At 42.5% G+C, this 24846-nt stretch overlaps 1 protein-coding gene across 3 annotated transcripts in view; it reads right to left on the bottom strand.

Moving 5' to 3' along the window:
- The window catches only part of cyld (cylindromatosis (turban tumor syndrome)), a 74242-nt gene extending 53248 nt beyond the window's left edge, over positions 1 to 20994 (bottom strand). Inside the window, exons 1-5 of one of the 3 annotated variants that reach the window (XM_068049440.1) lie at positions 20835 to 20994; positions 16196 to 16255; positions 12043 to 12713; positions 7153 to 7452; positions 1843 to 1945 (exon numbers count right to left, since the gene is read on the bottom strand). In XM_068049440.1, coding sequence (XP_067905541.1) covers positions 1843 to 1945; positions 7153 to 7452; positions 12043 to 12546 — 907 coding nt within the window. In that variant the 5' untranslated portion in view covers positions 12547 to 12713; positions 16196 to 16255; positions 20835 to 20994. Of the gene's footprint in view, positions 1 to 1842; positions 1946 to 7152; positions 7453 to 12042; positions 12714 to 16053; positions 16168 to 16195; positions 16256 to 20834 lie in introns of those variants that run through there. The other 2 variants (XM_068049439.1, XM_068049441.1) reach the window with 2 other exon arrangements.
- Between the last annotated feature and the right edge of the window lie 3852 nt (positions 20995 to 24846).

Here is a 24846-nt window from a genome sequence, read left to right as displayed (position 1 = left end):
TTGTACTGACATACATGGAGGTTTAGAAATGATAGAGCTCTGTGACATCACAAAGAACATATACTAATGCTGCAGCAACTGTAATTTTAAACAATGATATCTACAAGCAACCATAACTCATTGTGTGAACCAACTGCATGGAAACATTGCTACTGACAAAAGGTCCTCAAATATGTGCAAAGCAAAAATGAAATATTCAAGCTGGTTTATACATATTAGAATGTTTACTTTGTAGTTAGCCACCAAATTTAGATTAGAACCCAGTGAAAGAAGTCTTACCCTTGATATGGGTTAATACAGAAAATTATCCCTAAAGCTGTTTCCTTTGAAATTTTTAGACTAAAATTTTGCCAACACTCTACATCATCTGCATGTCAGTCAGCTATCATGCTCCCAGTCACCTTGTTATTTTGAGTTAATCTTCCTAGAAAAATTCAGCAAGTAGCAGCATGTTGTAGGTGCTGCTGGACTGAATAGTGCAATGGGACGATCATGCAGCACTTGTAACTAGTCCATTTCCCAAGATTGACTGAATACAGGGATTCTCTCATGTCCAGACAGTCTCAGGCATAAGCTTCACCTAATTTGAATTCTTATCTACCAATAAGCAGATTTTTAAATTACAACTTATGTTAAAGGCACTATACAAGTATAATAAAACGGCTCAAGGCACTTCACAACAGCATTATAAAAGAAAAATGACACCGAGCCACATAAGGAGGAGATATTTGGTCAGATGACCAAAAGCTTGGTCAAAAAGGCAGGTTTTCAGGAGTGTGTCTTCAAGGTGAAATGCGAGGTGGAGAGGTGCAGTGAGGGCGTTCCAGAGTTTAGGGCCTAGGAAACTAAAGATGCAGCCACCAATGGGGGAGTAATTAAAATCAGGGATGCTCAAGAGGTTAGAATTAGAGGAGCGCAGATATCTGGAAGGGTTGTGGGGCTGGAGAAGATTACAAAGATAGGGAGGGATGAGGCCATGGAGGGATTTGAAAACAAGGATGAGAAATTTAAAATCAAGACGTTGCTTGACCAGGAGCCAATGTTGGTCAGCAAGCACAATGTTGACAGGTGAACAGAACTTGGTGCAAGTTAAGACAGGGAAAGCAGAGTTTTGGAGGAGCTCAATTTTGCAGTGGGTAGAAGGTGGGAGACCAGCCAGGAGTGTGTTGGAATAGTCAAGTCTAGAAGTAACTTAGGCTATGAATGATGATTTTAGCAGCAGATGAGCTGAGACAGGGGCGAAGTCAATCAATGTTACAGAAGGTGGAAATAGGTGAACGAAGTCAGAAGCTCACCTTGAGGTCAAATGTGAAGGTTGCGAACAGACTGGCTTAATCTCATACAAATTTTAAAAAATGAAGTTGTGCACCCTAAATTAACATCAACATTGAAATAGTTATGATCACTATCTAGTTCGCAATGCAATCATGAGAAACCTACACACAGGCTCTAATTTCAATTGGCTTTAAAAGACAATTAACCAGCCAAATAAGTTTTACCCAATTTACAGCTCAATATAAAAACTTCTCCCACCTGCAAAATGATCAAAGAAAATCAGGCAAGTAAAAATTTAAAGCTATTTTGGAGAAATGAAAATAATCGGAAAAGATGGGATAAGTTGGTATAAAGTTAAAGAAAAAGGAAAGCATAGCAAATGTGCATCTAAATGTGAGATATCTTTTATTAAAAGAGTAGATACACCTCTTAGCGAGGTAACTAAAACTCATGCCTTAGTCAATTTTCTCTACATACCTCATTAATTAAAAACACTGCATGTAAATTAAATGCACGAAAATGCCACAGGAGAATTAATAAATTTTGAGAAGTGCATAAGGTACATACCTAGCATTACGTCTTCTATCCACAGAAGGGTAACATTTCCTTCCGAAGTGTCATACAGTACTTGTCCTTCCCATGTGCCATCCCAGTCACCCAAGACGTTGTCCTGAAATCAGAAGTTTTTGTATTTTAATTGCCAACATTTACGTTGTATTAAGCAGCATCCTTGTACTGTTCAAGGGATGAAAGCAGTGCCCAGAGTGCAAATTTTTAATGATTAATAATATAGACATGTAGCTATTTTTCAGCCATGGCTCTTTCCTCCTCCACTTGTTCTCTCTTTGATCTCTGCCACTAATTTTTGTCTCAGTTCTCCCAACTTTTCACTGCAGCAGTTCATTCCTCCCATTCAAATGGTGGTAGCGGTGAGGGGCTGGCGTGAGGAGGAGAAAGAGAAGTACTGACTGAGTGCCTCATGGCTCAGTATTGGATCCAGTACTGTTTCCAATTTACATAAATTCAGATTCAGGAACTCAATGCAAAGTAGTCAAATTTACTTAAGACACTAAACCGGGAGGGACATGGAATTGGAAGAGGCCACTCAAATTAGAGAATAAGTTGGACAAAGTAGGCAGAACAATGGTCGATAAAATTTAATGCACGCAAATGCATAGGAAGAAAAAACGTGCGGCGTGCACTATGAATGGTGCTGATATGGCAAAAGGAGGAGGTCAAGAGACCTAGGAGTCTTAGTAGATTAGTCAGTGAATAAGTCCAACCAATGAGAGCAGAAAATCCAATAGAATGTTAAACTACACTACTAAAACAGTAGAATACAAGTCCCAGGAGGTAGTGATAAAATTGTAGTGCATTGCTCAGACCACATCTTGAATGCTTCATCTAATTCTGATCACCAAGAAACCCTTCAAGCACCAGAGGCAGTACACAGTCACAAGGCTTATTCCTGGTGTCAGAGGTCTGAATTATCAGGAAGCACTGGAGAGAACAAGGCTTTTCAGTGTAGAAAGGAGGCATCTGAGTCGGTCTTGTAGGAGGCATAACATTGTTGAAATATGGGAAAAAGTAAACCTGTACAACTATGTTAAACTGAGGTAGTAGAGCAAGGAAGCACGGATTCAAACTAGAAAACGTTAATTTTAGGATCAGAAAATTCTTCAAACAAGCAGAGAATCTTGTAATTGTAATAGATGTAATAGACTTCCAGGTAGAGCAGTGGAGGCAAAAACCCTAGTATCATTTAATAAATAATCTGATGCAACAATAGGGGGACTTGCAGATCTTTCTGAATGGATCACATGGTACTTAAAAAAAAAACTTACAAGTCTACTGGAAGGCAGTTTGGAAAATCTAATACTCAAATACATGATCTCACAAATCGATCATCAAAATATTAGAAGAAAATAGCAGCAAACCAATTAAAGAGTTCCACTAAGCATCTTAAAACTTAAAATTACAGCATTGTAACAATTTATATCCAATATGCGATGCCAAGAGGAAAATGAAAGTAGATGACACCAATTCATTTTTTCACAAGATGGTAGGGCTTGGGTTTACATGCAACATTCTCTACACTGACAAATTTCCAAACTTGCCTACACTGTGGGAAAGATTTAGTAGGAGGACTAAATGCTGCCCCAGTGGGAGAGAAGCAGGGTTGGAAGACATTGCACGCTATACACGCTGGATCACCTATATACCTCTGGGCAAGGCAAGTTAAGACAAGCAAAGAGAGAGCATGAGATGAGACTGGCAGCTAGCATTAAAGGAAATCCCAAAGTTTTCTAGAAGCATATAAATTGTAAAAGGGTGATAAGAGGAGGAGTGGGGCCGATTAGGGACCAGAAAGGGGATTTACGCATGGAGGCAGAGAGCATAGCTGAAGTGTTAAATGAATACAATGCATCTGTCTTTACCAAGGAAGAAGATGCAACCCAGGCAATGTTGCAAGAGGAGATAAGTCAGACACTAGAGGGGTTTAAAATTGAAAAAGTAGTATTAGATAGGCGGTCTATACTAAAAGTGGATAAAACACCAGGGCCAGATGAGATGCATCCAAGGATACTGAGGGAAATGAGGGTGGAAATCGCAGAGGCACTGGCCATAATTTTTCAGTCTTCCTTAGACTCGAGGGTGGTGCCAGAGGACTGGAGGATTGCAAAAGTAGCACCCTTATTCAAGAAAGGGTGTAAAGATAAGCCCAGCAACTGCAGGCAAGTCAGTTTAACTTCGGTGGTGGGAAAACTTCTAGAAAAAATAATTTGGGACAAAATCAATAGTCACATGGATAAATGTGAGTTCATTAAGGAAAGCCAGCATGGATTTCCTAAGGGAAAAATCATGTTTGACTAACTTGCTGGAGTTTTTTTTGAGGAGGTAACAGAGAGGATTGATGAGGTCAATGCTGTTTGATGTGGTGTACATGCAATTTGAAAAGGTGTTTGACACAGTGTCACACAACAGACTTGTGAGCAAACCTGTAGCTCATGGAATAAAAGGGACGGTAGCAACATGGGTACAAAAATTGTCTGAGTGACAGGAAACAAATAGTGGTTAATGGATGTTTTTCAGGCTGAAGGAAGGTTTGTAGTGGAGTTTCCCAGGGATCAGTGTTGCGACCCTTGCTTTTCCTGATATATATTAATGACCTTGACCTTGGTGTACAGGGCACAATTTCAAAGTTTGCAGATGATTCAAAACTTGGAAACATTGTGAACTACGAGGAGGATAGTGTAGAACTTCAAAAAGGTCGTAGACAAGTTGGTGGAATGGGCAGACAGGTGACAGAGGAAGTTCAATGCAGAGAAATGTGAAGGGATTCATTTTGGTAGGAAGAACATGGAGAGTCAATATAAAATAAAAGGTACAATTCTAAAGGGGATGCAATAGCAGAGGGACCTAGGTGTCTATGTGCATAAGTCACTGAAGGTGGCAGGACTGGTTGAGAGAGCGATTAATATATCAAACAGTATCCTGGGCTTTATTAATAGAGGCACACAGTATAACAGTAAGGAAGTTATACAAGTTCAACATAAGACACCAGTTTGGCCTCAACTGGAGTACTGTGTCCAATTCTTGAGGAAAGACGGGAGTGCATTGGAGACAGTACAGAAAAGATTCACGAGAATGGTTCCAGGGATGAGGAATTTCAGTTATGAAGATAGATTGGAGAAGTTAGGACTGTTTTCTTTGAGAAGAGAAGACTGAGAGGTGATTTGATGGAGCTATTCAAAATCACGAGGGGTCTGAACAGAGTAGATGGAGAGAAACTGTTCCCACTTGTGAAAGGGTCGAGAACAAGAGAGCACAGATTTAAAGTACTTGGTAAGAGAAGCAAAAGTGACACGAGGAAAAACTCTCTCATGCAGCGAGTGGTTAAGATCTGGAATGCGTTGCCTGAGAAGGTGGTGGAGGCAGGTTCAATTGAAGCATTCAAAAGAGAATTAGACAGTTATATGAAAAAGGAAGAATGTGCAGCGTTATGGAGAGAAGGCAGGGGAATGGAACTGAGGGAGTTGCTCTTTCAGAGAGCCGGTGCAGATATGATGGGCCGAATAGTCTCCATCTGTGCTGTCACGATTCTGTGATTTTGTGAAAAGCTTATTGGAAGTCGGCATCCATTTGCCCAGGGGGTCAATGTGAGAAGAAAGGTATGCTCATTAAAGGAGAACTTTAGCACAAGTGCTTATTCAATTAGACTTTTTTTTTTTAAAAAAAGGGACATTACGTGAATGCATTCTTTAGTATACATGTCATCTCTGCAGAAGCTTGAACACAGTTGTCAAACTGTCAGACATTACCTTTACTTCGAAGGCTTATTCTGAGGTACAATTCATTGGTGCCAACAGACCTCTAGCCCCTCACCCAAGTACTTATATATGAACTTCCCCAATAAATGCTGGCAGGTTTTTCAAGCTGAACAGTGGAGGGCATCACCAAAAAAAAAAACTGATCCTATCCTTGACTGATGTCTACACATCCAAGTCTTCTAACAAGAGTCTACCAATCAGGAGCAAGAAACCTGGATTTTTTTTTCCCCCTTCATTGCTAATAGGACACTGAAGCCACTTATATTGCTCTGTAACAATACTAGCCGAGATCTACTCAAAGCACAGAACAGGGACAGGACTGAGGACCTTCCCTATCTGTAAGACTTGGTATCAGATCACAGCACATTTATCCACTAGTGATCAGACAAACTATAACAGCACTTCTGCTTCTTTGTAACATGGTCAGCATGATCAATTGGTTTACACCAATCATGGGTCATTATATCTTCTTGCTTGCAAGAATTAGGGATGGGCAATAAATGCTGGCATAGCCAGCGACGCCCACATCCCATGAATGAATAAAAAATTAGGAAGGTTTTAGCAAAGAATCAGAGGGGAAAGGAGGAAGAGAGGAAGAATACATGTTGCCACTCATCTACATAATGGACAATGTGGTGGATTCTCTCTTCATCCCCACATGCCCTCCCCTTTCCTGTAGAATATTCCTTCAATTTATCTTCCCATCCAAACTGGTGTCTTTAGATAGAGACTTTGGTTAATATAAATGGCAAAATTCAACAAGACTACCCTCATTAGCATCATTCAAAATGCTGGGGGTGGGAAGGGGGAGGGGCATGTGGGTGCAGTGGATGGGAAAAGAGAAAGAAATTGTAAAAATGGAGAAAATTTAATAATCTTTTGCTTTGGTTAACATCTACTCACCTTTGAATACTTTTACACAAAACAGTGAGTAGTGGCTCAAGGGATGGCACTCTCACCTCAGGTCAGAAGATTGCGGATTGGAGGCTTGTTCCAAATACTTGAGTACATAATTTATGGTGACACTTTCGAGCAGTACGAGGAGGTGCTTTCGTTTGGGTGAGATATTAAACTTCCTTCCCAGGTGGATGTAAAAATCCCATGACCCTAATCAAACAGGAGAAGGGAACATTCCCAGTCTCCTGTTCAACATTTAGCTTTTCATCAACATCATTTTTTTTTTTAAAAAGCAGATTTTGCCATTTATCTCTCTGCTGTTTGTGGGATCTTGCTGTACACAAACTAAACACAAATTCCTGCAATAAAATAATGACTACATTTCAAGAAGTACTTAATTGGCTGTAAAGAACCTGAGTTAGCAAAAATATTTAACAAATGCAAGTTCTTTGTTTCTCTAAGGGTGCTTTGATTGCCTCATGATAAAGCTATATTCACTGGTATATTAGGCTCAGAATTTCCTGAAAAGACACAAATTAGCTTTATGCTCACCCTCGGATAGGCTACAACTGGTTGAAAATATACAGCAAAAGATGTTCCACATCAGAGAAATAAAATCAGAAAACACTGACAAAAGAAATCTTCTCACCATGTCAACACCTAGAAAATAGCCATAGTCTTCTTTTCCTGGCAGCAGACTACAGAATACAACAGTTCCAAACACTAGTTCATCTTCAATGTACGTAGACACCCTCGAGTTAATCTCTATGGCAGACTTCTCACTATACTGGAACATTTCAGTGATTCCAGATTTGAGGTCAGTGTCATCTTCCTCTTCAACAAGCTCCAATTTGTCAAACGGAACAAAAACGCCACAATCATCATCACACCCAAAGAGTTGTTTTCCTTTGTATGAGCCATCTGTATAGCCTTGACCCCTGCCTTCTTCCTGTTAAATCAGAGACATTAACACATTAACAAAATAGGCTTCAATAATGAATGAAATGAGAAACAAAGATATTATACAGAAGAAACACTTGGTTATCTATATACAAACCACAACGATCACTATTTTCATAGGTTACACAATGGCCTACAATGAAAAGGACTGTAGTGAGAAAACAAAGTTGTTTGATTCATCAGCGTCACATTATGGGATGTGATTTTTTTTTTTAAATAGGATTTAGGAATATGTTTAAATGCTGCATTTGAAACCAAAGTGATTGCCCACAGGGTTAAAAAAAATAGTCAATAGACTCCAGACGTTGATGATGTGTATTAAAGCCAATTGAGCTAGTTTGGGGGAGTGTGATAGCTTAGTCTAATTCTGATGCAACGACAGTCAACTGTTTCATGCCAGGATGGCTCCCATTCATTTTGAGATGAAGAGATGCTCTCTTTATACCCAAACCCCAAGAGGGAGGAGGTAACCAATTTTATTGTCAGATTTACTGGTGAATTCTATGAATGGAGAGAAGGCATACCAAATGTTTCTTCGGTCACCTTTAAAAGGAATAGAGAAAAGTTGACAGGAGAGTGACAATATCTGGTTCAGATCAATCATGTTTAGTTTAGAGTTTAGAGAGATACAGCACTGAAACAGGCCCACCGAGTCTGTGCCGACCATCAACCACCCATTTATACTAATCCTACACTAATCCCATATTCCTACCACATCCCCACCTGTCCCTACCACCTACCTATACTAGTGGCAATTTATAATGGCCAATTTACCTACCAACCTGCAAGTCTTTTTGGCTTGTGGGAGGAAACCGGAGCACCCGGAGAAAACCCACGCAGACACAGGGAGAACTTGCAAACTCCACACAGGCAGTACCCAGAATTGAACCCGGGTCGCTGGAGCTGTGAGGCTGCGATGCTAACCACTGCGCCACCCATGTGTCCTAGCATTTCACGCCAGGGTTATTGGACAGTACACTTCTGAACACAAGACATTCGGAACACTTACAGAGTGACAAAGAGAATATTTAAAGACCTGAAACTTTTAACAGTTTTGTGGTATTTGCTGTTTTATTCATTCCTGCATTTAGTCAGTGGATTTCTTCCAATTACTGTACTTTGCATTTAGATTATGGCATATTTGAGACAATTACTTTTTGACGTGATCGATTGAAGTGTGATTCTACATACACCAGGCATTTAAACATGTAGATGTAAGCAACTTGGATAAGGGTTTCAAAAGAAACATAATAAAGTTTAGGAAAACAATTAAGGAATAATTTATCTGAAATTAAAGCTTTTTTATCCCCCCTCAGGAAATTGGTTCAGAGAATGCAAATTAACTTAAGGTAAATGTGAAATAATTATTTTGGGAGCAAGTAACCAGAGTAAAAAGCATACACACATGCAGCCCGCTCATTAGGAAAGGAATCTGGGAGTAGTGTGTAAAAAAAAACTATCGAAACCATTAGCCCAGTATATAGCTTCAGTGAAAACAAACAAGGTGTGTTGCAGTAACAGAGGAACAGAATACAAATCAAGAAAGGTGAAAGCAGGTTTAAGCACTGATTAGCCCCCAGATGGTGTACTGTGTCACCATAACATGGTAAGGATATCATTGAGAAGGGTACAAAGTTAAAGTGACAGGATAGCAGGTCTCAGGATTTTGAGGAAAAGTCTAAGGAAGCTGGTTTTGGACATGTTACAAATAAAGAAACTTTCCAGTAACTAGGGAGTGAGCAAGGTCATCATCTAGTTTATTGGGAGTATTGACTTCCTGTGGCATTGCACATAGGAAATCAAGATCTGTAGTGTTGAAACACCATCTCAATGTTTCCAAAAGATGTGATGACAGACTATCCAGAACAGTAGACCACAGAAATTGTTAGTAAAATAACACAATTAAAAACAGTGGAATAAACTGCAAAACTTATAAAATGATTTTCTTCTGACACCATACAAATGCAGCAGAGAAACAGAATCCACTTAGACCTCATGCATCATGATTCATTGAGAAGATAAAGAGAGGCTGTGTAGCACAGCTAAGTAGGAAACAATAAATTTTAAAAAATTGAAAGACCAGCTAGCACCACATCAAAAAGTCATAACAGCAGCAGGAACCAGAAAATGAAAACAGATTACAGGCAGATCTAGAAGTAATGGGGAAAATGGGCCTCCATCTGGCAAACATAATTTAATATAAATGTCGAATTAGGCATTTAGGTAGCACGAATAGCAAGCATTTAGACACAAAGCAAGATTGCAAGCTTAAGACTAAGTGAGAGAAAGGCTTATGTGTTTTCGTACATGAATCATTGAAAGACTAAGTCTATTGCAAAAGCAGATAATTAGCATGTATTGCCAGGGTGATTAAATAAAACCCCCAAAAAATTATGCTGTCTTTGCAAAAGACCCTGATTAGGCCTCATTTAGAATACTGTAGCCTTAGAAGAGGCACAGAGGAAGGCCACTAGATTGACACTTAGTTTAAAGACCCATAATCAACAAAATAGACTTAAAAAGCTAGTCTTTTTACTCTAGAAAAGTGTACACGACAAGGAGATTCGAACAAGGTCTTCAAAATAATGAAAGGATAGATTTGGTCCAAGTGGCTAGGTTATTTGAAGTAGATAGGTAAGGAGGACCAGCAGATTGGAGTACATTTTACACAAGCACAGAAGTAGGTTAGACATCTTAATTTAAAATTATGAAGGGGATTGACTGAAAACTCAAAGGGTTCTGGGAGGGAATGCTACAGAATCCACATTGTAACTGTCTGGAGCAGGCATATTGTGTGCCACAAGCACAATGTCTTAAGAATTCTGCACGCTATTTTTTTTCCATATTTCCTGGCTCACTGGCATGTGATTTCCACTGCATGTCTACCTTTAAGTAGCTTACAGTCTTTCTGAAGCTATGACAGAATCTGAGAATAATATTTACCAAGAGAAAAGTCTGACAGTCAATATTTCAAGCAAACCACACCACGGATGCATTTTCTGTTTTTAGTTTATACTGGAATACAGCCCTGGGGATTCAACTCCATTTTCCCTCGCCCATATGGTGCTGCCTTTGGACACTTCATATTTCATTATAGTTGCTATATTTATAAGATGTTGTCGTCGCCCATGAAACACTACATGTTACAAGGTCCACTTGGCCATTCTAATTTCCTTTAATGTCAGTAGGTGGCTAATAGGATTCGCAATGTTAATCTTATGACTGATGTATCATGGTTTCCCGTGACACCACCACCTTATGCAGTATTTCTTTAACCTGCAAATTACCTCTGCTTCCCACCCGCACCCGCCCAACAAAACAAGTTTTCTAGTGTCCAAAATAAGGTTTAAACAAAAAGGTTTTATAAATCCAAAAAGCACATAATTCACAATAATTGGGTTAAATTTATCTAAAATTGTCTTTTCTGCCATTTTATGCCTTTGTTCATGTTTTTATTTGAAGTCCTCACTCTCCCAAAAGCATGGGCTTGGACTTGAGTTTTCTAAGAACTGTGATCAGCTGAATTAGGATTGTGCAGCCACAGCACCTAGGGGAGGGAAGAAAAGAGGGGGGTGGAATAAGGGGGGGCGGGGGGGGGGGGGGGATGAACAGAGAGACCAATGGAGATATTGAAATTTGACAGCAAGCAAAGTCTGAGAGAAAAGGATAAGAAGGGGAGGGTGGTGGAAGTTGGTGGAGGTCTCCTTGTTTGGGGGCAGGAGTGAATGGAAGTACATGGAAGATTAAGAGTAAAGTGAGTGGGAAAGATACAGGGGTTGAGTAGGTAGTTCAAAGGGAAAATATTAGTGGGTATTGAGAGTTAGTAAGGCTAACAGTGGAGTGAAGTAGTGGAAAGGAAGAGACAGGATAGTGAGAGAGAGGGGGATTGGGAGTTAGATAGAAAATGTATGATTTTTTTTGGGGGGGGGGGGGGGGGGGGCGGCAAGAAAAGGAGGCGGCAGGGTAGGGAGGGAGCCCATTCCTGCATTTTTCCTGTAGCCTCCACTAGAAATGCAGCCTTTTCCAGGTTCTTTGCCCACACCATGCTGTCTGGATGTTCCAGCCAAAAGGAAAGAAAAGTGAAGTAACGTATAAGACGAGGACAGTCACAAGAGAACAGAGATAAAAAACAAAAATCAAGAGTTAAAAGAGAAGACTAACGATAGAAGAGGAGGGCCAGAGAGAGCACCAGCAACACAATGGCAACTGTGATAAATGAGACCACATTCTTCAATTTACCTTGTGAAAAGCCATGACAGATCCACTAATAATTTAATTTTCTATCTCTACTCAGCATTTGTTATAACGGTTTTGATGGATAGAGACCAATGACCATCAGTATATTCTATAGGACTCCACAAACTGTGGGGGGTGGTGGGGGAAGAGATGCCTTTTTCAGAGCAGACATGCAGAATAATTATAAAGGCAGAACAGGAGCTGATATAAGGATTGCAGCCTTTAATTATTCAACACCTAAGCTAGATAGGAAAGACACACAGCTCCTCCTCCCCACTCTTTATTCTACTATAAAATTTACCTTAGTGCATACAACAAACAGAAAAAGGATTTGATCACTTACCAATAATTCCACGCCAAAACACAATTCACACAGCAACTTGCTCTGTAGCAACGACCCCTTGAATCGTACAATACCAGGCACTTTTTCTTCACCAGACCTCAGCTGAACTTTAACTTTAGACCCATAATCAATCTGGAGTGCTTTCTGCAGTTTTGGCTTGTTTTTGGACAAAGCATGCCTCTCTTCACAGGTTGAAACAGCTAAAAGCAGTTCAGCTACCCTTGCCTCAATTTCTTGCAAGTCTTTTTCTTCAACATGCATGACAGTATATGGCTGTTCTAAGCATTGCACAGTAATAAACCCTCTTTTATTCTTGTTAATATGAATGTTTGACATATGAGGACCTCGATCGTGAAGCATTAGCATGCTGCCTTTTACTAGTCTTAGAGGCAGTTGAGTATGTTTGTCAACTGCATTAAATTCTTGAGCAACCAAGTAATATTTGGGTTCATCTCGAAGTGTCACATTGGATTTCTCTTTGCTCCATATAGCAGAATTCATCATGATGCAAGTTTTAGGTAAAAGCGCGTCGATTGTATCTCAAAGTCAACTTGTTATGATTCTAAGGGCCATGAAAGATGTTCACTCTTCATTTTGAACATATTAAATAGATTATGCAGCAGAAAGAAACTCTTCAAATGAAGTACATTTGTCAAAGGTTCACCGGATAGCTGGAAAGAAAAAAATAGTATTTCATTAACATTATTCTAACCATTTTATTGGCTGCCATATACTTTTGTTTCTACACAAAATACGAGGGAGTGCATCATAAATACATGGATTATTCAGCAAAGATTTAGTCGCAACTGTTTTGAGTATAAACTTATGTACGGTAGCAAAGTGGTTATGTTACTGGACTAGTAATCCAGAGGCCTGGACTAATGATCCAGACAGCGTTCAAATTCCACTGTGGCAGCTGGTGGAACTTAAATCCAGTTAATTAAATAAATCTAGAATTAAAGCTTGTACCAGTATTGGTGACCATGAAACTACTGAATTGGCATAAAAACCCATCCAGTTCACTCCCTTCCTTTAGGGAAGGAAATGTGCCAACCTTCCCAGCCTGGCATATGGGAGACTCCAGGCCCACAGCAATATAATTAATTCTTAACTGTCTTCTGAAATGACCTAGCAAGGTCTCTCATTCATATCAAACTGCTACAAAAAAAGTATTGACCTCGGCACTGGAAATGACGAAGGCACAGCCAACCCAGTCATCCAAACAAAATCTTCCTCACTAACACCTGCAAACTTGTGTCAAATTGTCTGACAGTCATGCTCACAGAATCACACCTTTCAGCCAACGTGCTAGACTCATCATAATCCCTGGCTATGACATGTCCCACCAGCAAGACAGATCCAGAGATGGCAGCACAGTGGTATACAGTTGAGATGGAGTGTCTCCAGAAGCACCAACACAGACTGTGGACCCCATGAAGTCTCATGGCACCAGGCCAAATATGGGCAAGGAAACCGCCTGATGACCACCTTTCATGCCCTCCTCAATGGAACAAACACTGAAAGCAGCAAGGGCGCATAATGTACTCTGGGTGGGGGACTTCAATGCCCATCACCAAGAGCGGCTCAGTAGAACTGAACAGGTCATGAAGGATGTAGCTACTAGACTGGGCCTGCGACAACTCATAAAAGCACCAACATGAGAGGGAAAACCTACTCGACCTCCGACTTACCAATTTACCTGTTAAAATGCATCTATCCCCGAGTGTTGGCAGGAGTGATCACAGCACATCCTTGTGGGGACAAAGTACCACCTTCACACCCTCTATCAGGTTGTATGACACTTACACTGTGTTAAATGGGAAAGATTCAGAACAGTAGGGGCGGCACAGTGGCGCAGTGGTTAGCACCGCAGCCTCACAGCTCCAGGGACCCGGGTTCGATTCCGGGTACTGCCTGTGTGGAGTTTGCAAGTTCTCCCTGTGTCTGCGTGGGTTTCCTCCGGGTGCTCCGGTTTCCTCCCACAAGCCAAAAGACTTGCAGGTTGATAGGTAAATTGGCTATTATAAATTGTCACTAGTATAGGTAGGTGGTAGGGAAATATAGGGACAGGTGGGGACGTTTGGTAGGAATATGGGATTAGTGTAGGATTAGTATAAATGGGTGGTTGATGTTCGGCACAGACTCGGTGGGTCGAAGGGCCTGTTTCAGTGCTGTATCTCTAATCTAATCTAATCAGATCGAAAAGCCCAAAACTAAGCACCCCAAGGCACTGTTGGTCTTCAGCAGCAGCAGAACTGGATTCCATCACAATTTGTAACCTCATGGCCTGGCACATCCTTCACTCTACCAGTACAATCAAACCATGGGGTCAACCCTGGTTCAGTGAGGAGAGTAAAAGAGTACGTCTGCACCAGGCGCATCCAACAGTGAGGCGCCAACCCAGTGAAGCGAAAACACAGGACTAAATGCATGGTAAACAGCAGAAGCAGCATGCTATAGACAGCTAAGCGATTCCACACCCAACAGATCAGATCAAAGCTCTGCAGTCCTGCCACATAAGTCAAGAATGCTGGCGGACAATTAAACAACTAACAGAAGGAGGACACTCCATTCTCACTGATGGCAGAGCTGAGCACGAGTGCAAAAGGCAAGGCTGCAGCGTTTATAACCATCTTCCTTTGGAAGTACCGAGTGAATGATCCACCTAGGCTTCCTCCTGACGTCCTCAGCATCACAAATGCCAGTCTTCAACCAATTCAATCCACTTCATGCGATAAAGAAATGGCTGATCGCACTGGATACAGCAAAGGCAACAGGCACCAACAGCCTCCCAAATATAGTGCTCGAGACTTGTGCTTTATAACTAGCCGCACCCTTAGCCAAGCTGTTCCAGTACAGCAACACTGGCATTTACCTAACATAGTGGAAAATTGCCCAGCTACGTCCTGTCCATAAAATACTGGACAAATCTCATCCAGCCAATTACCACCCATCAGTCTACTCTCGATCATCAGCAAAGTGAATGAATGTATCATGGAAGTGCTATCAAGCAGCATTTTCTCACCAATAACATGCTCACTGATGCTCAGTTTGGGTTCTGCCAGGACCATCCAGCTCCAGACCTCATTACAGCCTTGGACCAAACATGGGCAAAAGAGCTGAATTCCAGACAGGAGCTCAGAGTGACTACCCTTGCCATCAAGGCAGCATTTGACCAAGTGTGGCATCAAGAAGGTCTAGTAAAATTGAAGTCAATGGGAATCAGGGGTAAAATTCTCTACTGGTTGGAGTCATACCTGGTACAAAGGAAGATGGTTACGTTTGTCAGAGCCCAATCATCTCAGCTCCAGGGCATCACTGCAGGAGTTCCTTAGAACAGTGAACTAGGTCCAACCATCTTCAGCTGCTTTATCAATGACCTTCCCTCCAACATGAAGTGGTGATGTTCGCTGATGATTGCACAAATTTCAATTCCATTCACAACTCCTCAGATAACAATGAAGCTCATGCCCACATGCAGCAAGACTAGACAATATTCAGGCTTGGGCTGATAAGTGGCAAGTAGCGTTCACACCACACAAGCGCCAAGCAACAACCACCTCCAAGAGAATCTAACCCCCTCCCCTTGACATTCAATGGTATTATCATCACCATCTAGGGGGGGTGGGGGGGGGGGGGGTCATCGTTGACCAGAAACTTAACTGAATCAGCCAGATATAATGTGGCCACAAGAGGGTATTCTGCAGTGAGTAACTCACCTCCTGGCTCCTCAAAGCCTCCCACCATCTACTCTCCACTTGTCTGGATGAGTACAGCTCCAACACTGAAGCAGCTCAACATCATCCAGAATGAAACAGCCAGCTTTGCTTAACACTCCATCCACCACCTCGAACATTCATTCCCTCCACCACCAGCACACTGTGGCTGTAGTAGGCAACATCTACAAGGTGCACTGCAACGATTCCACAAGGCTCTTTCAACAGCACCTCCCAAACCCATGATCTCGACCATCTAGAGTAACAAAAGCAGCAGGTGCAATGGAAACACCACCTGCAAGCTCTCCTCCGAGCCACACACCATCCAGACTTGGAAATATATCGCCGTTCCTTTACAGTCGCTGGATCAAAATTCTGAAACTCCCTACCAAAGAGCACTGTGGGAGTAACTGCATCGATTCAAGAAGGTGGCCCACCTTCTCAAGGTTAACTGGGAATGGACAATAAATGCTGGCCTTCCGAGCTATGTGTACATCCTATGAACGAATAAAAAAAAAAGTCAGCCTCACTGAACTAAGCAGGATTTACCACCTCAAGTTTTCAAAATGTATAAAATTCAAGACATAGATTTATTAAATTAATATAATACCAAGTAACAGCTATAGAGACAATTTTGCCTCTGCCCGGGTCAAGTTTACATTTTGTGAACGTTTGAACTCAGCAAGGTGCAGCCTGTCAATGTTAGGAACAGAAAATAACAATGTTCAGTTCTAACCCAGCCTAACTGCACAGAACCTGTCCAGTGAAGTCCTGTTTTCTACTCTGCCATTAAAGAGCCTGAAAGTAAACCATTCCCACTTCACTAGCAACAATTCTTCAAATTTTAATTCTCAGGAGCAAAGTTAACCTCCTGCTTATCCATATCAGACCTTTCAATGTTCTACAGTTTCATGTATTCAATAAAAATTCTGAGCTGAAAATATTGTTAGATAAGGTTTTTATGCATTATTCGAGAGAACTGATGTTTGTGCCTGACTGTATGAGTGTGTTGATGAAGAGCTTTGAAGCAGAACTCCAATATTATGGTTGGAGTCAGTCAACTACCCAAGTCCAGATCATGCTGAATAGCCATCTGTTTAAAATGCTGATCACTGCAGACTCGACAGCGAGAACTCTCCCCACTGCAGCTACACCAACAGCTTCAGAAAGAAGTTCATTTGAGATGTTCAACCAAACCTCTATCTGTCTATTTTTTTTTCTTCAAATTATCCCCTTTTCTATTCAAAATATCCACTGGCGTAAATATACTTTCAAACACATGGATTCGTTGGACAAATACTACAGCACGGGCATGTCCAACTCCTGTCCAAGGTCAGAGAGCTTATTTCCAAATTTTAAATCACCCACCAAGGCATACTTAATGAAAGTCACTCTGTCCTTCAATTCAACATTAATGTGGTTCTGTGGTCGAAAACGAGACTCCCGAATGGTATGTTGCCTCCCAGGTGCACGGGTCAGGGATGTCTCAGATCGGCTGCAGAACATTCTGAAAGGGGAGGGTGAACAGCCAGTTGTCGTTGTGCACATAGGCACCAATGATATAGGTAAATAACGGGATGAGGTCCTACAAGCAGAATTTAGGGAGTTAGGAGCCAAGTTAAAAAGTAGGACCTCAGAGGTAGTAATCTCAGGATTGCTACCAGTGCCACGTGATAGTCAGAGTAGAAATGAAAGAATAGTCAGGATGAATGTGTGGCTTGAGAGATGGTGCAGGAGGGAGGGGTTCAGATTTTTGGGACATTGGGACCGGTTCTGGGGGAGGTGGGACTATTACAAATTGGACGGTCTACACCTGGGCCGGACTGGAACCAATGTCCTTGGGGGTGCTTTTGCTAACGCTGTTGGAGAGGGTTTAAACTAATGTCGCATGGGGATGGAAACCAAATGAGGAGGTCAGTGGACAGTAAGGAGGTAGTAACTAAAGCCTGTAAGGAACTAGATAATGAAGTCAGCGTGACTAAGGGAAAGAGTAGGCAGGGAGCAGATGATGAACGCAAATAGACTGGTGGTCTGAGGTGCATTTGTTTTAATGCAAGAAGTGTAGTAGGTAAGGCAGATGAACTTAGGGCTTGGATCAGTACCTGGGAGTATGATGTTATTGCTATTACTGAGACTTGGTTGAGGGAAGGGCATGATTGGCAACTAAATATCCCAGGATATCGATGCTTCAGGTGGGATAGAGAGGGAGGTAAAAGGGGTGGAGGAGTTGCATTACTGGTCGAAGAGGATATCACAGCTGTGCTGAAGGAGGGCAGTATGGAGGACTCGAGCAGTGAGGCAATATGGGCAGAACTCAGAACTAGGAAGGGTGCGGTAACAATGTTGGGGCTGTACTACAGGCCTCCCAACAGCGAGCGTGAGATAGAGGTACAAATATGTAAACAGATTATGGAAAGATGTAGGAGCAACAGGGTCGTGGTGATAGGAGATTTTAATTTTCCCAACATTGACTGGGATTCACTTAGTGTTAGAGGTATAGATGGAGCAGAATTTGTAAGGAGCATCCAGGAGGGTTTTCTAGAGCAGTATGTAAATAGTCCAACTCGGGAAGGGGCCATACTGGACCTGGTGTTGGGGAATGAGCCCGGCCAGGTTGTTGAAGTTTCAGTAGGGGACTACTTTGGGAAGTGATCACAATTCCGTAAGTTTTAGAATACTCATGAACAAAGACGAGAGTGGTCCTAAAGGAAGAGTGCTAAATTGGGGGAAGGCCAACTATACCAAAATTCGGCAGGAGCTGGGGAATGTAGATTGGGAGCAGCTGTTTGAAGGTAAATCCACATTTGATATGTGGGAGGCTTTTAAAGAGAGGTTGATTAGCGTGCAGGAGAGACATGTTCCTGTGAAAATGAGGGATAGAAATGGCAAGATTAGGGAACCATGGATGACAGGTCAAATTGTAAGTCCAGCTAAGAGGAAGAAGGAAGCATACATAAGGTCTAGGAGGCTGAAGAAAGACGAAGCTTTGAAAGAATATCGGGAATGTAGGACCAATCTGAAACGAGGAATTAAGAGGGCTAAAAGGGGTCATGAAATATCTTTAGCAAACAGGGTTAAGGAAAATCCCAAAGCCTTTTATTCATATATAAGGAGCAAGAGGGTAACTAGAGAAAGGATTGGCCCACTCAAGGACAAAGCAGGAAAGTTATGCGTGGAGTCAGAGAAAATGGGTGAGATTCTAAACGAGTACTTTGCATCGGTATTCACCGAGGAGAGGGACATGACGGATGTTGAGGTTAGGGACAGATGTTTGATTACTCTAGGTCAAGTCGGCATAAGGAGGGAGGAAGTGTTGGGTATTCTAAAAGGCATTAAGGTGGACAAGTCCCCAGGTCCGGATGGGATCTATCCCAGGTTACTGAGGGAAGCGAGAGAGGAAATAGCTGGGGCCTTAACAGATATCTTTGCAGCATCCTTAAATACGGGTGAGGTCCCGGAGGACTGGAGAATTGCTAATGTTGTCCCCTTGTTTAAGAAGGGTAGCAGGGAAAATCCAGGTAATTATAGACCGGTGAGCCTGACGTCAGTGGTAGGGAAGCTGCTGGAGAAGATACTGAGGGATAGGATCTATTCCCATTTGGAAGAAAATGGGCTTATCAGTGATAGGCAACATGGTTTTGTGCAGGGAAGGTCATGTCTTACCAACTTAATAGAATTCTTTGAGGAAGTGACAAAGTTGATTGATGAGGGAAGGGCTGTAGATGTCATATACATGGACATGAGGGGGGACCTGATTGAGGTGTACAAAATCATGACAGGTATAGACAGGGTGGATAGCAAGAAGCTTTTTCCCCAGAGTGGGGGATTCAATTACTGGGGGTCACAAGTTCAAAGTGAGAGGGGAAAAGTTTAGGGGGGATATGTGTGGAAAGTTCTTTACGCAGAGGGTGGTGGGTGCCTGGAGCGGGTTGCCAGCAGAGGTGGTAGACGCGGGCACAATAGCGTCTTTTAAGATGTATCTAGACAGATACATGAATGGGCAGGAAGCAAAGAGATACAGACCCTTAGAAAATAGGCGACATGTTTAGATAGAGGATCTGGATCGGCGCAGGCTTGGAGGGCCGAAGGGCCTGTTCCTGTGCTGTAATTTTCTTTGCTCAACCCATTTTCCAATGTAGGACCATAATTGAGATGATTCAAAGTAAAGAAAATAACTCACTCCAAAAGGAAAAAAGACAACAGCTGTAAAGCATCAAAACTAATCAGCAGTATTCTACTTTGTTCAAAAGGCAATGCAACATTATACATCAGCTTGTAAATCCATCATGCATTTCTGAAGCAGGTCAAGATACATGGAGCTGGTTCACAAACATAAAAAGTTTAACGTGTAATAGAGTGGTTAGCATATGCTTTTGCGTTACTTTACATTCAACTTAGATTAAAAGTTAATATAGTATGATGGATTGTCGTGGCTGTACTTTGCAAAAAAAAAAATCCCTCCAAATTAAAGCCATTTTTTTGGAAAGTGGCTCAGTCGGTAAACGAACCACGTGTTGCACTGCTTTGCTATCCAAACCAGTAAGGACGCAGCTGCAAGCCCAGGTCTGGTCTATGCAGCGAACCTAACTCAGCCAGGGGCTGTGGGCAAGGATACACAAAAATGGCTTCAGTATCACCAGGCTGAAGATAAGAAACGAACAGGCAGGTTTTCCCACGCCTGACTTCTGTTTGGTGTTAATGATAAGGATAGTGTTAACCTCAGCTGTTAAATGCCCAACAGCCGTAGACGGTCTAGACATAACGCAAAGGTAACCAGCACCTCCAGGTGAGGAGCAACAGGAATTGGAAAGGAGAAATCGGCCCAAAAGTTAGGTGCAATCCTACCAAGCAATACAGGACACAATCTGGGTCTGCCTGACCATCAGCAGGAGCACCATCCCCAGCTCTCGGGCTGTACGCTGCTGCATTGACTGGCACTACAGATATAAGGAGCGGGGGACTGAGGGGGGCCCTGGGGACGGGACGGGACCGGACCGGACCGAACCGGCGCCCCTCCCCCCACCCGCCGGCGCACACACACATCGCCTTTCACTCTAATTCCCAGGTTCCACTCACAGAGCCGGGGCGTCTCTGGTCTGTCTCTCGGGAACCGACGGGATCCCAGCTGGCAGATTTAGAAACAAACCGTACGAAAGCCCAAAGCCACTGTAAATAAAGGAATATTCCCGGGCGGATATAAACGCGCGCGACAACCTAATCCACACCAGTGCCAAGACCCGCCTCTACCCCGGCACGGCACTGGTCTTGATTGGCAGCGCCCCAGAAGATCGTCCAATGCGAAACGGCACTGAACAACTGTCAACTTTGTGAATGGTCAGCGGTGTTGTCAATCACTGACGTCAAACCGCTTCCTCTTTCACGTTTGGTGGAGTGGGCGCTGACTGGGCATGCGCACAGTGTGCTGCGGCTGCCAGGCGGAGCCTGAGTGAAAGCGCGTATCTCGTGCGCAGTGAGCTGCTGGAATTTCCTAGTGCAGAGCCAGCTCCGGAACCATGCAGTAGCTTTTTCTCTTCATGCAGCAATTGATAATGCACATACTTATTTTGCACGCTGTATGTTTGTCTGGAAATGAAACCAAATTCTCCGTTTAAATGACTATCTTATTGAAGCCTCTGTTTGATTCATCCTGCATCTGAACTTTAAAGGTTATTGTCAAAATAATATTACACCGCCTCTTTCGTGCTAATATTTCCACAGGATCATTCTTTCCATGCAAAATATGCATCACAAATTCCATAAATGTAAAGTAGAAGAGGCCTGTGTCCTTGAGACAAAAGTAGCACGCTAATTTGAATATAAAATTGAAGATGTGAATTCAGATTTCAAAATATGTTTCGCCAGTGTAATTTTCAATATTTTGCAACAGCAATTTGCTGGCAGGTTGTAGGATTCATACCACTCTTGAGGAAGTTTTAAAGATGACAATTGAAGTGAACCAAGTTTTTACATTTGGAAGCACTGCTGTCAAATTCATTAAAAGAAAAGCAAAATACTGCGGATGCTGGAAATCTGAAATAAAAACAAGAAATGCTGGAACCACTCAGCAGGTCTGGCAGCATCTGTGGAAAGAGGAGAGATAACATTTCGGGCCAGTTCCGAAGAAGGGTCACTGACCCGAAACGTTAACTCTGCTTCTCTTTCCACAGATGCTGCCAGACCTGCTGAGTGGTTCCAGCATTTCTTGTTTTTATTTATTATGTTAAATTCATTAGTTGTCCATGTCATAACATAGAAAAAGCGATTGATTTAATGCTATAAATGTGCTTACTTTAGAATTCTAAAACACCTAACTATTTCCTGTTAAAGGGCTTCATCATCCTGCCAATAAAACTGAAATTTTTACAATAAGATTATGAATATTATTTTTCTGCATGAAATGGAGAAGTACTTTGCAAGAAATATTCCCTCTCTGCTTTCCTTCTCATTTGATCAAAAATATAAACGGAAATTGAAAGAAAACTATACGAAAGGGATAAAGTTTTTTTATTCCCAAAATATACATTATTCGTAAAAATCTGTAAAAATACATTACAAAACAGTTCCAAACAGCACCAAGTCGACAATACAAAGAGTGTAAAGGAGAATCAGTTTCCTTCAATACAGGAGTGAGTTGCCTCACAACCCTTCCATTTCATTTTACATACCATGTACTTTTTGCAGCAAACAAATATTTTCTGGATACAGTTCGAGGGGTTTTCCATGCATCCAGACCCTCCGTTCAGCTTGGTGGGGGGACCTTACACAGTGGTCTTTCCCCATTGAGCCTTTGCCGCGGCTGCCCCAAGCTTTAGTGCATCCCTCAGCATGTAGTCCTGGACCTTGGAATGTGCCAGTCTGCAACATTCGGTCATGGACAACTCTTTGCGCTGCAAGACCAGCAAGTTTCAGGCAGACCAAAGGGCGTCTTTCACCGAGTTGATAGTCCTCCAGCAGCAGCTGATGTTTATCTCGGTGTGTGTCCCTGGGAACAGCCCGTAGAGCACAGTCTCCTGTGTTACAGAGCTGCTTGGGATGAACCTCGACAAAAACCACTGCATCTCTTTACACACCTGCTTTGCAAAGACACACTCCAGAAGGAGATCGGCAACCATCTCTTCCCCACCACAGCCACAGATAAAGTATAATTTTGATCAAAGTAGAATGTCTAAAAATATAGAACATTTGATACAAAAATGGCTATAATATATTGATAGTTACTTTAATAGTCAGTTTTTGATTGGTCAGTTTAAGACTGTTGGTGAGTTGTGCCCAGCACATGTGGAGAACAAGAACAGCAGAAGGTAAAGGGAGCCCAAAGTTACCCTGGCTGGAGAGATTGGATTGAATTTTATTCTCCGTCCTGGGAGTGGTGGCAGGCGAAAAAAATGGTGGCTCGTGCCATCCTGTTGCCGTGATCTAGTGCGCGGCGGCTCATTTCCATACACAGGGTGGTCCCCAGCCCCCAATCATGTGGCAGGGATGGGCTCTGCAACGCCGGCAATGGCGTCAGCTGCCTCTGCGCACATGCTGATGCCATTTTTAAAGGGCTGCCAAATCTGCACAGAGAGAACAAAGTTCAACCCTCGAAACACCCCCACCCCCAACAACTACACTGCACATAAATGTGTAACCCCCCCGTTCCCCACCCCCGCAATACACAGAAAATAAATGATAACCCTGTTCACCCCACCCCCAAAACACTTGAATAGTTGAGCTCTCACCCCACAACTGCACAAAATGCAGAGGTTACCCCTCCCCCCCACACTAGAAATGTAGAGTTGACTCCGCTCTCCATCCCCACCCCGCCCCGCCCCGCCCCAACTACACTAAAAATCCTAAGTACCCCCTTTCCTCACCTCGGTGGCGCCAGCTTTCCCTGAACATACAAACATACAAATTAGGAGCAGAAGTAGGCCACTCGACCCCTCGAGCCTGCTCCGCCATTCAATAAGTTCATGGCTGAACTGATTACTCCACCTTTCCACCTACCCCCGATAACCATTCACCCCCGTGCTTATCAAGAATCTATCTACCTCCGCCTTAAAAAAATTCAAAGACTCTGCTTCCGCCACCTTTTGAGGAAGAGAATTCCAAAGACGGCCCTCTGAGAGAAAAAATTTCTCCTCATCTCAAGACCCTTTATTTTTAAAAAGTGACCCCACAAGGGGATACATCCTTTCCACATCCACCCTATCAAGGCCCCTCAGGATCTTACACGTTTCAATCAAGTTGCCCCTTACTCTTCTAAATTCCAGTGGATACAAGCCTAGCCTGTCCAAACTTTCCTCGTAAGACATCCCACCCATTCCAGGTATTAGTCTAGTAAACCTTTTTCTGTACTGCCTCCAAAGCATTTACATCCTTCCTGAAATAAGGAGACCAGTACTGTACACAGTACTCCAGATATGGTTTCACCAATGACCTGTATAGCTGAAGCATAACCTCCCTACTTTTGTATTCAATTCCCCTCGCAATAAATGATAACATTCTATTAGCTTTCCTAATTACCTGCTGTACCTGCATACTAACCTTTTGCGATTCATGCACTAGGACACCCAGATCCCTCTGCATCTCAGAGCTCTGTAATCTCTCACCATTTAGATAATATGCTTCTTTTTTATTCTTCCTGCCAAAGTGGACAATTTCCCACTTTCCCACATTATACTCCATTTGCCAGGTCTTTGCCCACTCACTTAACCTATCTATATCTCTTTGTAGCCCCCTCATATCCTCTTAACTTACTTTCCTACCTATCTTTTGTCTCATCAGCAAATTTAGCAACCATACCTTTGGTCCCTTCCCCTAAGTCATTTACATAAATTGTAAAAAGTTGAGACCCCAGCACTGATCCCTGTGGCACACCACTCATTACATCTTGCCAACCAGAAAATGACCCATTTATGCCTACTCTCTGTTTCCTGTTAGCTAGCCAATCATCTATCCATGCCAATATGTTACCCCCTACACCATGAGCTTTTATTTTCTGCACGCGAAAGTGAAGGCACGTGAGTGCTGGCCGTCGCATGAAAGATCTCGGACAGCCAGTAAGATCGTGGGGAATGGTCTATTAATTTATTCATGTCCTTTA

Source organism: Heterodontus francisci, chromosome 17 (assembly GCF_036365525.1).
Source record: "Heterodontus francisci isolate sHetFra1 chromosome 17, sHetFra1.hap1, whole genome shotgun sequence".
Taxonomy (NCBI): Eukaryota; Metazoa; Chordata; class Chondrichthyes; order Heterodontiformes; family Heterodontidae; genus Heterodontus; species Heterodontus francisci.
This window is presented reverse-complemented; position numbering and strand designations above follow the sequence as displayed.